Raw genomic sequence first — 18,216 nt, 5'->3', positions numbered from 1 at the left:
TCTCTTCCTCTGTAATCAACCTCCGATTCCTATCATGTCTCTTCCCCACATTTTTCTTTCCCCTTCTCATCTCTTCTCATCTCTCCAAATTCCTCACCTTGCCTTTCTGTCTCCTCTAATTAATCTGCAGAGTTTCTCATCTTCTGTTATTATTCTGTGCTCCTTCGACTTCCCCTTCCCTTCATAACAGTCCTTTAATATGTAATTTATCTGCACCGGTGTTAGTTTATATTTTATTCCGGTACAAATATGTTTTAATGACTATTTTACAGATGTTGCACATTCACTTAAACCCTCATCTTATTCCTTATATACCACGGCGCTGTTGAAATCCCAAATCTGATTGGGCGAAGGTCCGTGATGCACTTGCTTTTTCTACAGTAACAGCTAATTCGCACGGCAGATGCTCCCCGTAATCTAAGGAGAACAATAAACAGATATTTGAAAACATTTTATTACACAACTTTTATTGTATAGCTGTTGATATGGTGAACCTTTCTTTAGGGAGACTTTTATTTAGCAATTTTATTTAGAGAAGGATTCTCCAGTATCTGTAAATTTGACGCCATGGGAGATTCTTCAGGACCTTTCCATATTCTGGTTGCCTGGTAACACGACAAGATGTGTTTTTTTTTTTTTTCCCTTTTTAACTTAAAGAATGCGAGAAAACAAAATGAAGGACTGGATGTTTATAGCTGCTATAATATACACAGACCAGGCATAACATTATGACCAGTGACAGGTGCCATGAATAACACTGATTATCTCCTCCAAAACTTTTGGGGGTTGTTCCTGGTCTGCAGTGGTCAGTATCTATCAAAAGTGGTCCAAGGAAGGAACAGTGGTGAACCGGCGACAGGGTCATGGGCGGCCAAGGCTCACTGATGCACGTGGGGAGTGAAGGCTGGCCCGTGTGATCCGATCCAACAGACGAGCTACTGTTGCTCAAACTGCTGAAGAAGTTAATGCTGGTTCTGATAGAAAGGGGTCAGAATACACACATACATACTTCACAGACCAGTCAGGATGCCCAGGTAGTCATAATGTTATTCTAGGTCACTGTAAGTGATAACAGGAACTTGTTTTATTTTTTTTCAGCAAACATGGAATGTAGCTATAAATGGATTTAAAAAATGATGTAGGTAAATTTTTCATCATTTAATCAGTGTTTATTTAATATGTTTACATGATATAAGAGCATGGACCATTCCAGACAATTTTAAATATTTTCCACACTCCCTTTTTTTTCCTTCTTCTTCTGTAATTAATCTCCTCTCTTCTCCCCTGGAATGAATCTGTACCTCATCTCCTCTCCATCCTTCTCCCTTCCCCTGTAATTAACCTACGCCTCGTCTCCTCTTTTCTCTTCTCCCCTTCCCCTCCCCTGTAACTAATCTGCAGATCATCTACTATCTTCCTCTCATCTGTATTTATTCTGCACATTCTCTCCTCTGCTCTTATCCGTCCCCGTGTAATTAATCCACACGTCCTCTCCTTTCCTCCCTTCCCCACCTCTTCTCTTCCCATCTTCATTGTTCATCCTTATCCTGTCCCAGCCTTTATTCATTACACTAAAGGATCCACTGGAGCGCACTCTCTCATTCTCTCTCTCTCTCTGTCTCTTTTTTTTGGCAATATTGTTTCTAGCCAGCTGTCAGCAGAGTCTTGGCTTTGTTTTAGCCTCTTTATGAACTGCTGTTACACAATCAGATAGAGCTGGGAGAGTGTAATATCATTCTCTAGCCCCTTCCTAGCACAGATAGTCTATCAGGACACATACACAGACGAGCAGAAAATATGCTGCAGTTATCTGATCTGACCGCCTTTGCTTGCACGACTAAAGCAACGGTGCCTAAATCTGCTCTCTGAGCATGTCCTGATGTCCGGCGGAATTTTATTTCCCAGCATAATTTAACACGACTGCTTTCGACACTGAGAAGCTCGGACTGAATCAGATGTTATGGTTGGAAATAACCTGCTCTCAAGGAGGAGCCTGAGAACGCTTTCCATTTTTTCCCCAATAATTGAATAACAATGCCTCGATGTTGCTGGAAAATCTCATAAGAAGAATGCATCAGAGGAAAGTATCAGAAGCCAGCAAATGTTTATCAAGAAATCCAGAAATCCACGACTACGTTAACTGGAAAGTCTGAAACCTAATTACTCACCCATAACCTTGCTAGATTTGTTTGTTTGCATGGCCTGCATTTGCATAAAGGATGGTGATTGGCTCTTATATTTTATGACGTCATAATACATTCTACAAATTTTCCAAATGGAATTTTCATGTCTTCCCAATCCTCATTGTTTAAAAGACTGCAGTGTTGTTCAGAGTTTGTGTCTGTGCACTCAGAATAATATAATATAATATAATATAATATAATATAATATAATATAATATAATATAATATAATATAATATAATATAATATAATATAATATAATATAATATAATATAATATAATATAATATAATATAATAACATGGCTGAGCAATTCTTTTACAGCAGGGGCAGAGCTAACTGATAAAAATAAGCACAAACAAACAAACAAAAACAAAACAGCTGTAATTTTAGTCCTGTCTGTTCTGAGGTAAAATGCAAAACATTGACAATATTAAAATGTTTTAATATTAAACAGTTCTTTTCCAACAGGGGGTGGAGCTAATTAAAAAAAAAAAAAAGCCTATAAAACTATAATTTTAGGTTGCAAAACACTGACAATTTTAAATATTTTATATATACACTATATTGCCAAAAGTATTCGCTCACCTGCCTTGACTCGCATATGAACTTAAGTGACATCCCATTCCTAATCCATAGGGTTCAATATGACGTCGGTCCACCCTTTGCAGCTATAACAGCTTCAACTCTTCTGGGAAGGCTGTCTACAAGGTTTAGGAGTGTGTTTATGGGAATTTTTGATCATTCTTCCAGAAGCGCATTTGTGAGGTCACACAATGATGTTGGACGAGAAGGCCTGGCTCTCAGTCTCCGCTCTAATTCATCCCAAAGGTGTTCTATCAGGTTGAGGTCAGGACTCTGTGCAGGCCAGTCAAGTTCATCCACACCAGACTCTGTCATCCATGTCTTTATGGACCTTGCTTTATGCACTGGTGCACAGTCATGTTGGAAGAGGAAGGGGCCAGCTCCAAACTGTTCCCACAAAGTTGGGAGCATGGAATTGTCCAAAATGTCTTGGTATGCTGAAGCATTCAGAGTTCCTTTCACTGGAACTAAGGGGCCAAGCCCAGCTCCTGAAAAACAACCCCACACCATAATCCCCCCTCCACCAAACTTTACACTTGGCACAATGCAGTCAGACAAGTACCGTTCTCCTGGCAACCGCCAAACCCAGACTCGTCCATCAGATTGCCAGATGGAGAAGCGCGATTCGTCACTCCAGAGAACGCGTCTCCACTGCTCTAGAGTCCAGTGGCGGCGTGCTTTACACCACTGCATCCGACGCTTTGCATTGCACTTGGTGATGTATGGCTTGGATGCAGCTGCTCGGCCATGGAAACCCATTCCATGAAGCTCTCTGCGCACTGTTCTTGATCTAATCTGAAGGCCACATGAAGTTTGGAGGTCTGTAGCGATTGACTCTGCAGAAAGTTGGCGACCTCTTCGCACTATGCGCCTCAGCATCCGCTGACCCCGCTCCGTCAGTTTACGTGGCCTACCACTTCGTGGCTGAGTTGCTGTCGTTCCCAAACACTTCCACGTTCTTATAATACAGCTGACAGTTGACTGTGGAATATTTAGGAGTGAGGAAATTTCACGACTGGATTTGTTGCACAGGTGGCATCCTATCACAGTTCCACGCTGGAATTCACTGAGCTCCTGAGAGCGACCCATTCTTTCACAAATGTTTGTAAAAACAGTCTGCATGCCTAGGTGCTTGATTTTATACACCTGTGGCCATGGAAGTGATTGGAACACCTGATTCTGATTATTTGGATGGGTGAGCGAATACTTTTGGCAATATATAGTGTATATATATATATATATACATACACACTATATATATATACTGTCAGCTGTATTATAAGAACGTGGAAGTGTTTGGGAACGACAGCAACTCAGCCACGAAGTGGTAGGCCACGTAAACTGACGGAGCAGGGTCAGCGGATGCTGAGGCGCATAGTGCGAAGAGGTCGCCAACTTTCTGCAGAGTCAATCGCTACAGACCTCCAAACTTCATGTGGCCTTCAGATTAGCTCAAGAACAGTGTGCAGAGAGCTTCATGGAATGGGTTTCCATGGCCGAGCAGCTGCATCCAAGCCATACATCACCAAGTGCAATGCAAAGCGTCGGATGCAGTGGTGTAAAGCACGCCGCCACTGGACTCTAGAGCAGTGGAGACGCGTTCTCTGGAGTGACGAATCGCACTTCTCCATCTGGCAGTCTGATGGACGAGTCTGGGTTTGGCGGTTGCCAGGAGAACGGTACTTGTCTGACTGGATTGTGCCAAGTGTAAAGTTTGGTGGAGGGGGGATTATGGTGTGGGGTTGTTTTTCAGGAGCTGGGCTTGGCCCCTTAGTTCCAGTGAAAGGAACTCTGAATGCTTCAGCATACCAAGACATTTTGGACAATTCCATGCTCCCAACTTTGTGGGAACAGTTTGGAGCTGGCCCCTTCCTCTTCCAACATGACTGTGCACCAGTGCACAAAGCAAGGTCCATAAAGACATGGATGACAGAGTCTGGTGTGGAGGAACTTGACTGGCCTGCACAGAGTCCTGACCTCAACCCGATAGAACACCTTTGGGATGAATTATAGCGGAGACTGAGAGCCAGGCCTTCTCGTCCAACATCAGTGTGTGACCTCACAAATGTGCTTCTGGAAGAATGGTCAAAAATTCCCATAAACATACTCCTAAACCTTGTGGACAGCCTTCCCAGAAGAGTTGAAGCTGTCATAGCTGCAAAGGGTGGACCGACGTCATATTGAACCCTATGGATTAGGAATGGGATGTCACTTAAGTTCATATACGAGTCAAGGCAGGTGAGCGAATACTTTTGGCAATATAGTGTATATGACATATATATATATAATGAGCTCTGCCCCCTTGCTGAAAAAGAACTGTTCAGCCTCAACCTATATATATATATATATTATATATATATATATATATATATATATATATAGGGGCAGAGCTCATTTCTGGGCCAGAAAAATGTAACTGAATAACCTATAATGGAGAAACGATCCAGATTTATTTACATGATATTGCAGATCATGTAGGTATATTGTTTAACTGAATTATTACATGCCCAACATCCCTTAAAGATGCAATAGGGTTTTTTTTTTAAGAATTAGAAATCACAGTGCTATAGAGAATGTTCAAGTAAATGAAGTGAATCTGGTTACATTTTCTCACAAAAATTGCCCACAAGTGTGTTGAATATTTACAGGCATAATTTCAGACACATGCAGCGCAGTGTCTCTCATTAATAGGATCACGAGTAGGCTTGCATTTGGGGACGCAGCGTTAGAAAGATCAAAGGAGCGCGAGGAAGTCGGAAAAGCACGTCTCTTTTCAGTACTTGTTAAGCTAAAGCGAAAACACTAAGGCCGGCTGGACAACAAATGGACGAAGAAAAGTCAGGAGACAAATAAGAGAAAGAGATATGGACTTGTGGAGAGAGAGAGTGAGAGAGTAAGAAACTCGATCTAGCTGTGGGATAATTAACATCAGGAAAAGGGCCTCAATGTCCCTGTAGCTTCTGGGTAATCCATAGTGACTCGATACTTGGGAAAGGAAAGTTTCAGCCTGGACAGAGGCCAGAGCAAACTTTTAAGACGTTCAAATGTTACTTAAAAGAAGTTGTAAAAACAAAGAATGTCGAAACAAAGACAGGAAAAAGGCTGGATTTTTTTTTTCCTGATACACAAACCAGATGCTCTTGGTGTACTGGTATATGATCCGAAGTTGTTTTGACTCTAAAAAGAAATGGACACTATTTCCAAATGGCATAGCAGAGGCTTTGTGGTCACTGTGCTGCGGTGGAGCTCCACCCGTATCTGACCTTACCAGAACCAGACGATTTGCTACACAAACAAGAACCAAGAAAGCCGTGCCTTACCCTCTCTAGCGTTTCCCCAACTTATTTACTACAAAGTCGGCTGGAAATAGACTGGATTTATTCCCTGATTTATTCCCTGGCAAGAGATCAAGCACAAATTAGCCGGGAAGACAGAACTGTGGCCCTTTTATTTCTCTGTCACTACAATTTAACATCATTATGTCTGTACAGGGATTTAACATCGGAAAGGACATAAAATCATTGACACCTCGGAGTGATAAAATTGTGGGAACCTGAAGGACTTTTTTTGTTTGTTTTTTTTTTTGGTTTTTGATATTTCAGGATATAGGATACTTCTGCAGTCTTGCCATGCATGCAAAAAAAAAAAAAACTAAACTAAACCTGTCCGATTTTGGTGCAATTTACAGAAACTACACCCTAGTTGCCAAATCATCTCTTATTATCCTAGAACCCACAATGCTACAGTTCATAACTGCACAAAATGTCAAAGACACACCTGTTTAGACAAGGCTTCAGTTGTGAGCCAGAAAAAATATCTTCATTTCACAGACTAGGGCAGTCGTGGCTCAACAACATGACAAAGATCTGGGTTATTAATCGAAAGCTTGCAGTTTAAAGCCCCAGCACTGCCAATTTGCCTCTGCTTGGGCCTTAAACAAAGGCTCTTAACTCGGATCCTGTGCTCTGACCTCAGCTTCCTAACAAGCTGGGATATGCAAAGAAAAGAATTTCACTGTGCTGTAATGTATAAATGACAGACTTCTACGTTTACATTTCGTGCGTTTGATGGACCCCCTTATGCAGAGTGACTTAATTTAGCTCATTTCTACAGTCAAGGGTCTTACTCAAGGTCTCAGAAGAGGCAGCCTGGTGGTCCTGGGATTTGAACTCGCAACCTTCCGATCAGTAAGCCAACACATTAACCACTGAGCTGGATAACAAAACAAACACACATTATAAGAAGGTGAGATTCAATCATATGACACAACCGACATACCAACAATTTTGGATTAAAATCTCAGCAACAATCAGGAGGCTTATGCTACGTTCAAAACAAACAGAAACATACTCGGAAGTGAAAAAGCAACCAGAGAGCATTCTTTTTTTCGATGAGAGCTGCAATCAGCCTCAGCGACTAGATGTGGGTGTGTCCAGACTCGTGACATGAACCAATGAGAATGAGGACAGTAGAGTGGATGCGATCTATGATAAAAAGCACACACTGCGTCGCTTTCATCTCATGTCAAATGAGGTATATATAATATTATATATATATATATATATATATATATATATATATATATATATATATATATATATATATATATATATATATATATATATGCGCCATTTCCCCCTTCAGAATGTTTCTGATAAAACTGATAGATGTAATTACCATGGCAACCAGTAGTAGGAACACCAACTGGCAACTTTATAGTATAGCGGTTTAAAATCATCGCATGTGTGAACGCAGCATTAGGATTATACAAAAATATCCTTGTTCACATTGGTGGATGACACTTACGATGTCATAAGCAGAACGTAATCATTTTCTTGGTCACAGGTCTACCGTAAGAGGATCTTCAAACATGTAATCTGGCATGGAGAACGTGTGTTTTATCTCAAAGTCCGTCGTAGAATTCATGCAAGATTTTTTATTAGGATCACACTGATTCTTTAGAAAGAATTCCCAAGTCACAGCCATGACACAATTTTAAAATTAATTTATTATAGTTTCTTTGTCATAGAGTTCATTATTTTTCTGTTCAGGTTAACATAGAGCCATTCATATACAGAACAAAAGGTCTTTCTTATTAATTCATAAATGTACACTCTTTACCCACAGAGGAGGGAAAAAAAAAAAAAAAAAAAAAAGTCAATTCGTCTTATAAATGTCTGCGCTCTTTTGTGTAAATACATCAGCTTTGTTTTTTTTTTTCTCTCACTCTGCTGAGAAAGATATTTTAGTGAAGTGGTTTGAACCCTGAATGGGACACAAATGCAGAAAGAAATGCAGAAATGTGAACACGAAAGGAGAAGAGAGGAGATGCCAAGCCACTGAAAAACATACACAATTACACTGAGTGGTTTTTTTTTTCTTAACCACATCCTGTTGAAAGAAAAAAAAAAAAAGAGAGAAGACAAGAGAACGAGGCAAAAAAAAAAAAAAAGAAAAGAAACATGACAAAGAGTGCTCTTGGCCTCCTGTAGGCTCTGTAGCAATGCGAGGAAACTCACAGAAAAGAAAGAACCACAGAACTCACAGGGAGGCTTTTGCTGAAATCTGGCAACCCGGATGTACTAAAGTTTTTATAGATATTAAAGGTTTTTTGTATTAGACTCCAAGGGTCAGCAGGGATCACCGTGTGCCTCATCACTCACTTTGGGATGCTGCAGCGAGACAGATGGTGGGACTGTTGGTTGAAAAGATTCAGCTGAAGCGTCTCATGCCCTCTAGTGGCTACAATCTGGCATCGAGCGACACGATTGCGATCCACTCCGAGGACACACAGTCATGTTTTGAGGCTTATCAATAGCAAAGAACATAAAAATACATAATAACATAACAATGACAAAACTGCTCCAATCTGATAAGAATGTACAGGAAAGCGTGTTTGGTTTGTCAAAGCAAAAAAAAAAATAAAAAAAAAAATAAAAAAAAAATTATATTTATATATATATATATATATATATATATATATATATATATATATATATATATATATATATATATATATATATATATATATATATATATATATATAAATAAGACAAAGCTGCCGCAGATATAAATCACTGAATATATATATATATATATATATATAAAAAATGTTTTTTTTTCACTGATAACATCAGATTCACATTTAAACCTGATGATTCACTGCAGAAAAAAAAAGAAAAAAAGAAAATAAATAAATACAGATGTGAGTTAGTCAAATCCACAGAGGCCATCCATCATTATAAGTCATTTCTTCTGTCCCGCTTAAACAAAAAAAAATTATTCGGCAGAATTACTTAATTCCACGACTCAACGCCAAAGAATTTACAAATCTTTATCTTTCCCTGCAACATTTTTCCTTTTAATGATTCAGATAAATTACAACTGATCAAATCGTGTTCTCATAAATAAACAATGATCCAGAGGATGATATCTGATCTGGAAATAACAGGGACTGAAGAGATGAAAACGATACGAAATGAAATAGATGGCCTTTTTGGACTTCTATAGTGAGTGAGTTGATAATATACATTATACACATTATACACAGTACATGATTAGACCTGTATCCTCGACTAATGACCGGACTAATGGTGGTTCAGTGGAGAGAAGTCAAGTGTGAAAGAGTGTGTGGTGAGTCAGACAGGTTAACCAAGCACACACACACACACACACACACACACACTCCATGCTGTGCATCAGGTAATGGTTTGAGATGAGAATCCTGTGTGTGTGTGTGTGTGTGTGTGTGTCCATCTGTCGCTGGGTGCAAAATCATCAATACGGCTTTTGATCTACTCTGACACAACATATGGGACACACACCCTCTCAAAGACACACACACACACACACACACTTTCTCTCCTCACCGCTGCTCTGTGTTAAAATATGATTTTGATTGGCTGTTGTTTTTACCCAGGATCCAACTGTGCCATGCTTTCACATCCTATAACAAAAGAAAAAAAAAAAAAACCAACAACAACCAGAAAGCTGCGCCATATGGACAGGCAGAAATCCCTGATAGATGGGTTAAAATTCACAGGTAAAAAAAAAAAAAAAAAGAAAAAGAAAAAGAAAGAAATGTATTTAAAAAAAAAAATAAAAAAAGAAGACAAGTGCATATCAGATACGTTTCAGTAATATCAGTTCAAAATGTCGATTTTACATCAACAGGAAGAACAGACAGGACAGGAACAAGTCAAAGATGGATAGACAGTGCTTCAGAACATTTAAAAAAAAAAAAAAAAAAGGTGACTGGTGATAAAGGTTTTATAGCTCTCTGCTCTCTTTTTTTATTTTCCATTTTAATTTCAATAAACACAACCAGGAATAACTTTGTAATATAACTAACTTTTTAAAAAATAACTAATTCATGTAAACAGCGACGAGGACGAGTACAACAACCGGCTCATAAATCATTACAACTGACAGTGAATAGCAAACAAAACCCAACAAGACAAGGATGTTCTGTAGCTGAGAGAGACAGAGAGAGAGAGAGAGAGAGAGAGAGAGAGAGAGAGAGACTTAGAGAGAGATAGAGATCCTTAGTGCAACTCCCATAGAAGAGAAATTTCTAGAATGATTAGTAAGAACAGCCACAGGTTTGGGCAGCAGCCAACATCAGCAAGCTATCCCTCGTTCATGTCACGTTCAACAAACAAACCAAAGCCTTCCGGGACTCCGTCTTAACTCACAAGCCTGTATAAGATGTATAAAGTCGAATAAAATGTGGCACTTTAATGATGTAAAGAGAAATAATCTCTGCCTCTCAGGAACCATCCACTCTCTAGCAGCCCAAATAGATTTCCTCTAACGCCGCTGGCTTTCCAGGCTTTTCTGTTTTCCACTGAACACTCCTCCCCTCTCCAACGCCAAACACACTCAGGATGGATGACAAAAAAAAAGGGAAAAAAAAAGCATCAAAGCAATTTGAGCTAATCTGCGCTCACCTATTATAAGGCGTCAGATAATTGGATCATTTATAAGGCCATTAAAACGGATGCCGTGTTTTGATTCGTAGCCTTTGAGGAGCAGTTTTCATTGAACAAGCCAGCATTCCATCTCTCCTTCTTTCTCTCCCTCCATCTCTCTGTATAGGCGCGTTTTTACCACAGGGAACATTTCAGGAACTAAGGAACCTTTCTATCCCAGGAAGCCTTTCAGGGATACAAGCACTTTGGGAACATATTCAGCACAAGAGCCTTTAGAGAATGTCAGAAACTTTGGCCACGTTTTTAACGCAGGAACCTTTAGAGGAAATCGGGAACTTGGGAAGCTTTTAAAATCCCAGGAGCCTTTTCAGGGATACCAGCATTTTCTGGACGACTTTCCCCACAGGAACCTTTAGAAAAATTCAGGAACTTGGGAAGCTTTTAAAATCCCAGGAACCTTTACAGGGATACCAGAATTTTCTAGAAGATTTTCACCACAGGAGTCTCTACAGGAATTAAGGAACATGGGTAACTTGTCTAAGCCGAATGGAACCTTCTCAGTTTACCAACATTTTCAGAAGATTTTCACCACAGGAATTTTTTTTATAACATTTTCGCCACAGGAACGTTTACCAGAATTCAGAAATTTGGGGTAAAATTTCACCACAGGAAGCTGAGATACAGCGACTTTGGAATTTTTATCCCCCCAAACACCAATTGTCGTATGACGCCATAGTTCCAGGAACCTTTTTTAGTTCCTTCTCTAGAGCACTAGTCGGGTAAAACTGAGCTTCACAGTAGTCTTTACATTCTTATAACAACAAGTCCTGAAGTGTTTAATTTCCTCTACAAATTCCTCTACAAATCTGTATTTATTAAAGATCACCACAACAAAATGTATACCTGTTTATAGATCATTTTGTCAATGAAAGAGATTTGCACTTGTTACAGGTTACAACAGCTAGAAACTGTCTCTCTTTTTAAGACAATAAAATGCAGCTTATCAGGTTACCGATGAACCCTCCAAAATCATTCTTTTGTCAGAAAACGTACAAATTACATAAAACACATTTATAAGCGTGCTCATAGAAACTGCAAAACAAATACCGACCAATCAGAAACGAGAATCCCTAATGCTGGATTTAAAAACAGTGGCAAGGGGGCATGGTTATGACAAGTTTAAGAATAAACTTGTGGGTTTGTACAAAAAAAAAAACCCCACAAGAAAACACACACCGCAACTTCAGTGTCAACATCGTATACATTCAGTGTGTTGTGTATTTTTTTTGTTAGAAGCTACATACACACCACCACCACTCCAGTCTCAACAACTTATACATTCATCATGTTGCTGCATTTTTGTCAACAGCTAAAATGAAGCAGTTCCCTTCTCGTAGCCAACATTCCAAACTGAAAACATCAAGGCTTTCCTACCCTCCCCCTTTCTCCTACAGAACCCAGAATCATATTTCTGATTTCGGTTGGCTGTGCAAGTTTATATTACGCTGGCAAAGACTTCCTGCAGTGCAATTCTTACACTTATCTTCTCTCTCCCTGTATCAGGTAGCCAGGGTCAAGCGTCTCACGTCCTGATTTTGCCCGAGTGATTTTCATGTCCCGGTCTCAACAAGAGTAGATCTTCTATTTTAATTTGAACATATCTACAGAACAGGAAATTGTCTAGGGCCCCCCCCCAAGTATTCTGGAGTGACTTGAAGGCTGATCAGTTACTTCCATGGAAATGCTGGATGTCGAAATGCTGGAAACATCTCAAGAAAAAGAGAGCCCTTAAAACAGACTCCGTCTCATCATTCGCATATTCTCAACTTGCACGTTTAAATGGATGGTCAAGAAGAAGCCAAAACAAGCAGGAAAACCATTTTAAACTCTTGATAACGTTAAAGCTAATTATATTGTATTATTTTTGTGTTTCTGAAGTAAGTCCAGGAGCCAGTTTTGCTAGCAAACTAGTTGACGCTATGCTCACTATTATACCACATAACTTATTTCGCTTTCAAGCTAGCTAATTGTATTTTGTAATTTAACCCAAATGCTGATTTTGAAGGCTGGCTAACTTTAGGCTAAACTTTGATTAAAACTAGTAGCACTATCAAGCTAGCTCTGAAGTAAAAACTAGTAACCAGGTTCACTAGCAAGCTGGCTAGCATTAAGTAACCTGTTAAGATGATGGCGGTTTGGAGGGATAGGAAAGCGGCATAAATCAGCAAGTGTTTAGGCGGAACCGGGTGAGAGAAGTCCACAGGGGATTCGTTCTTTCAGAATGAAGAACAGCCCAGAAGCATAGGAGTATTTTAAACTTATGTTACCGTGACTCACTTGGCTGACGTGTCACCAAAGCGAGCGCATTTCCAGCTGTGCGTGTGCATCTGTAACGCATGTTAGGATTCAGGATCCCGGTTGTAAACACAGCACTGCTGCATTGCAGATGTGACAGGGCACAGCGGAGCTTTGTCCCGAACGTAGCAGCTTAGAGGGCGACGCTATTAAAGTGCTTCCTCTTAATCCTCTTGCTGTTCTGGCTCAGCGCTCGGAGCAAGTGCACACTTGGGGGAGTTAGAAACTACGTCAGCGACACGGAGAAAGCAAAGATGACAGCAGAACACCGGCATCCAGAGCATCCTTCTTCAGATTTCGGTCAGTTATTTAAGAGAGCAGGTTTGCAAACACACACCCTAAACTCTCCTCCTCTCCGAGTCACTCGGGCTCGGTTTCACAACACGTACAGATTTAAGGCAAGCAGAAAGAATTCAATCCGATTCCAGAATTCAAACAAAAGTCTGGACCGTGAAGCCATGGATTTAAAAATGGAGATGAGACACAACTGATCATCAACAGGCTTTTCGAGTCCTTAATTCTAAAAGCGGCAGTTTCGTTGTAAAAACAGCTCATAAAAATAGATTTTTCTTGTCACTTGAATTGAATGGGTTTAATACCTTAAAAAACACATTCATGAATAGAAATTCATAATCATGTCCCAGAAACGTGAAAGGTCACCGATCAATAGTAAAAAAAAAAATAAATGAAATAAAATGAAGCTGTACTGAGGGGTTTTACTGATTTTAAAAGGATTACTGAAGACCTTTAGTATTCAAATCCCAATCTATCTTTACGAGTAGACTTCAAATATATAATCCAGACAAAATGTATGCGTATGTAAGGTATGGAATTTACCGACAACGTTATCATAACGGCAGCTAAGTGTGTTAAGTGTTCTCTTCAAAAAGTAGCCAAATTACTTAAAGGATAAAAGATTTCATCATCAGGGATGTTCTGCTTAAAAACTGTGGCTTTGCTTGGCTTTCCACACAAGACCAATCCTCAGTAGCCGCCAAATTTATCAGCAAATTGCACCTCCACTATGCTGATTCAATTGGATTTTGGATCCATGATAATCATTTGGATTCCTAAGTGTACACTGCAATTTATTCATCTGTTTAACAGGTTATTAAACAAATGATCACAGCCCTTTCACTCAGATCGAAGTTTCATTCAGGTATGCAAACGTAGCCCTGTTGTTCTGAATAGTGTTCACTTTGCAGGCAGGATGTCATGTCACCATGGAAACAGCCCAGCCTGATGCGGCAGGGGAGAACTTAGTGTGCCCGGTAGAGCACAATGCCCATCAAACCCTCATCATCCTCTGGTGCGAAGACAGTGGAGGATACAAACCATACAACATAAACAGCTCTTGCAGGGGGTGGAGAAGGAGGGGGTGAAAAATCCCACTGTCATTAAGCCGAGGTTATTTTTGGCAGCCAACTCAAAAGCTGGCAAGGAAGAGGAACACGGGAGGGAAATGTGTGTGTTTGTGTTTGTGTGTGTGTGGGTCAGATGCAGCGAGAAGTTTTGACAGGAAGGAGGATGCACAGTGGAACAGGAAACATGGTTATTTAGTTAAAAGCAAACGCGCAAAAATGCATAGATGATGTGTCGCTTCTTTGCTTGGCTTCTCTTCCTCCCTTCGTTTGGCACTCATGAGTGGTTTTGCTGCAGCATGGACTCGGCCTCTCTCTCTTTCTCACACACACACACACACACACACATATACACAGGGGATGTGGACGCCCCATGCTGAGGACTTTGTGACCTCATTTGAATGCTGGGATTTTGCTGATCTCGCTCACACTCTCCCTCTTGCTCTCCCCTCCTTCCCATCACTGCTGGTTTACTACCCCGCTTTTCACACTTTCACAATGACAACACACACTGCTGCTTGAGATAAGATAATATGAAAAATAATTTGGATGTGTCCAGATAGCAATGTTCCCATCGACTTTATCCGTATAATTATAATTTTTTTTTTTTTTGCAGATTTTGCTGCCAGCAGCTCGGATCCATGACTTGATATACCTTACAGAAATTTCACTTCATATGAAACCTGCTAGCCCTGCTGTCCCATAAGTTCTGTTTATAATGAAAAATGTTGTGTTGAACACACATCCATTGAGAATTTTTTCTATATTACAAAGTGTGTGAGAATTTCTTTCACTTAGCTGCCTTGACTTTTCCATTGCCTACAGCAACTATTGCAGGAATTTATCACTGGCCTTCTAAATGCGTTCATTTCCCAGTAAATTTAATCATATTCTTAGTATGGAGTGGAACTCGTTAAGTTTCTGCTCTCATTCCCATTCTAGGTTGTCTTGCTTTTTGCGCTTTTTTGTAAGAAAGGGACATGAAAATTCGGATTAAGTGTAACTCTAATACCATTCCATAACATTCCATATTCTGCTGTAAAAAGATCTTACAAACGCAAATGGATTTGTTGACATAACTGAAAATTGCGATTTTCATCGCCTTTCCCCTGGCAAACATTTCAAAATGCCAAAATCTGCCATATGACAGAAAGACAAGCTGGGAGAGAAGGATAGAAAGAAAGGAGGGACTATTCTCTTCTCCTCTGTGGCCTGCTCTTCAACTGTAATGGTCTCCTGCTGTGCTGCACATTACCACCATCCATAATGTATTGGGTTCTATGTAGGCAAGGGAACGGACAAACCTACTCTTGCCCTCTTCTCCATTTCTACCTACCCTTTACTCCCTGCTCCAAACTTCTTTCTTTTTTCCTTTCCTCTTCTATCCCGCATGCATGACCATCACCAACATCCAAGCCATTTTTGGTTCTCCATAACTGAACCCTCTGAGTGCACTTCACACCACTGGCCAAGAGTTTCAGCAGTCAGAGCTATGTTTGGCCCGAAAGTGCTGCATTAACTAAACCCCATGTTTCACATATTCAGAAACTAATCAAACTGTTTCCTGTTTCTCTCTTTCATACAGAAATCGCTCCACTGACTGCCACAAATCAGCCTAGTGTGCAAAAAAAAAAGATTCAAATATATAAGATAAATCTGTATAGTTAGATTTCATTTTTCAAAACTGCAAGCAAATGATAGGAGTGCACCAAGAACCATGAAGGCCAATCACAAACACACACACTCTTTCTCTTTATCTCTCACACACAAAGGGGTTAGAGTGTAATAAATTCTTAATTTATGGAGTGGTCTGATACAGTCTCTTGATGGATTCTGCATATCCACTTAGCAAACAGCAATAGAAACAAACAAACAAACAAAAAATCACTTATGTTCATCCATTGCCATGGCTGGTCCCACCCTCCTCTGCCAGGGACTGGATGGTGGTAATAAACCTTTGGGGTTTGATCCAATGAGTAAGAAAGGGGAAAACGGATGTAGGCAGAGTTTGGTTCCTCCCCTTCCTCCCCTGATAACTTCCACTGGAACATATTTTCCATTATTATCCAGATGAACTACATCTAAACCCCACCTTGTCTCTTCCTTACCCCCCACTCAGAGCAGGCTGCTTAACATAAGGGTTGTCCAGCAGGTAGCGATAGTTCTCATAATTGTCCAACATGTACTTGGGGGCATACATGTGCTCTTTAGGGTCCGTGGGAGGGTATTCCTGCACAGAGCCATCAAACCAACCCCCAGTGCGGATAAGCTCACGAATGTAGTTAAGGTCCCGCTTGTCCTCATAGTCTCCCCAACGAGGGAAGTCACCATTTTGGGCAGACACAAGTTTGAAGTGGATGCCCTCAGGCGTGAAACACCAGGAGCAGTGCCACCCGGCAAAGTGGAAGGGGCTTCCTACTGACCACTGCACCAGGATGTGTCCTGTGTCATTCTCATATTTGCGGAAATTAGGCATGGTGTAGTACTCGCGCCGGCGCAAGCGGATACCGTCATTTTCATAGACCTCCTTGAGCATCCCCACTGTGCATCCTGAAACCACTTCAAGAGAGCCAAGCTGTTTCCAGAAAAAGCCATACAGTGATTTGCGCATGTGAATGGCAAACGGCTCAGTCCAGCCATCAAACAGCTTGAGGAAAAGAATGCCCTCACGGGCCGGGATCTCATCAGCATCATTGATGAGGAAAACATCATCAGGCCGTGCACCCCGCACTCGACCCATGCCATTCCGTGTAAGGAAAGTGCGCAGGTAGTCATCGGCAATCCAGCCATCCTGGCGGCCACCGTCAGGAAAGTGGTCCAGGAATACATATAGGATCTTATGACGCATGTAGTCATAAGTGCCATTGAGTAGTAGATGCAGGAAGCTCAGCGGGCGCCTCTCTCCATATGCTGTGAAGTTGGACTCGCATACTAGGAAGAGGTCAACGGCGTCAACCAGCTCATGGAAGCGGGCGTGGAGCAGGTCAAACTCATGGTTGATGTTGATGGCATTAATGACGCGCCGTGGCTTTTCACGAGGGGTCAGTCTCTCTTTGGTGGGCAGGTTCGAGTGGTACACCATTGTAGGCACTCCACAGTAGGGACCATGCCAACCAGAACGGCATACACATTTTACAAGACGCTTGCCCCTTTTGGGCTTCACTCTGGTGGGACTTGAGTCTTCCACCAATTTTGCTCGAGCATTGGAGTCCTCTGGAACTTGCAATATGTTCCTATGAAGGACCCCAGCCACTGTAGGCTTACCTTTGACTGCCCCAGAATCATCTCTTGGGGGCACTATCTCTGTCCCTTGCCGAAAACACAGAGCGCCAGCTTTGGTGCGGACAAAGTATGGGGTGTTGTCCTCCTGAAGGATGACGTGCCGCTTGTGTAAATCACCCAGAAACATGATGGGGTCTGGAGTTGATGCACGCTGGGTTTTCTGCTTTTTCAATACCACACTTGGAGTATTTGATCTCACAAGGTCCACTCGCTGTCCCACTGCACTACTGGGTTGCCACATGTTCGTCTTGTCTTCCTTCTGCTCTCGTTCCACAAAGACAATAAAAATGTAAAGAAGTGGTCAAAAACTTGAGTACAAATAACACTCTATGGTCAAAACTATGTGGACACCTGACCAGGTTGCTGTGGAAGATCTTGAGTGGCCTGCACAGAGCCTTGACCTCAACCCTACTGAACACCTTTGGGATAAATTGAAAATCAAACTAGGGAGGACCAATTCCATATTAATGATTTAGGAATGGAATCTTTAGCAAACACATTTGTGCTCAGGTGCCCATACT

General features: G+C 41.0%; 1 protein-coding gene across 1 annotated transcript in view; it reads right to left on the bottom strand.

Moving 5' to 3' along the window:
- Positions 1-10,027: 10,027 nt before the first annotated feature.
- mgat3b (beta-1,4-mannosyl-glycoprotein 4-beta-N-acetylglucosaminyltransferase b) overlaps positions 10,028-18,216 on the bottom strand; it is a 53,580-nt gene continuing 45,391 nt past the window's right edge. The window contains exon 4 of the mRNA XM_058403864.1: positions 10,028-17,954. Within this exon, the coding sequence (XP_058259847.1) occupies positions 16,518-17,954 (1,437 nt within the window). The 3' untranslated portion in view covers positions 10,028-16,517. The remainder of the gene's footprint in view (positions 17,955-18,216) is intronic.

The sequence above is a fragment of the Hemibagrus wyckioides genome, linkage group LG11, assembly GCF_019097595.1.
Source record: "Hemibagrus wyckioides isolate EC202008001 linkage group LG11, SWU_Hwy_1.0, whole genome shotgun sequence".
NCBI classification, from domain to species: Eukaryota; Metazoa; Chordata; class Actinopteri; order Siluriformes; family Bagridae; genus Hemibagrus; species Hemibagrus wyckioides.
Note: the sequence above shows the minus strand (reverse complement) of the source record. Positions and strands in the feature narration are given on the sequence as shown.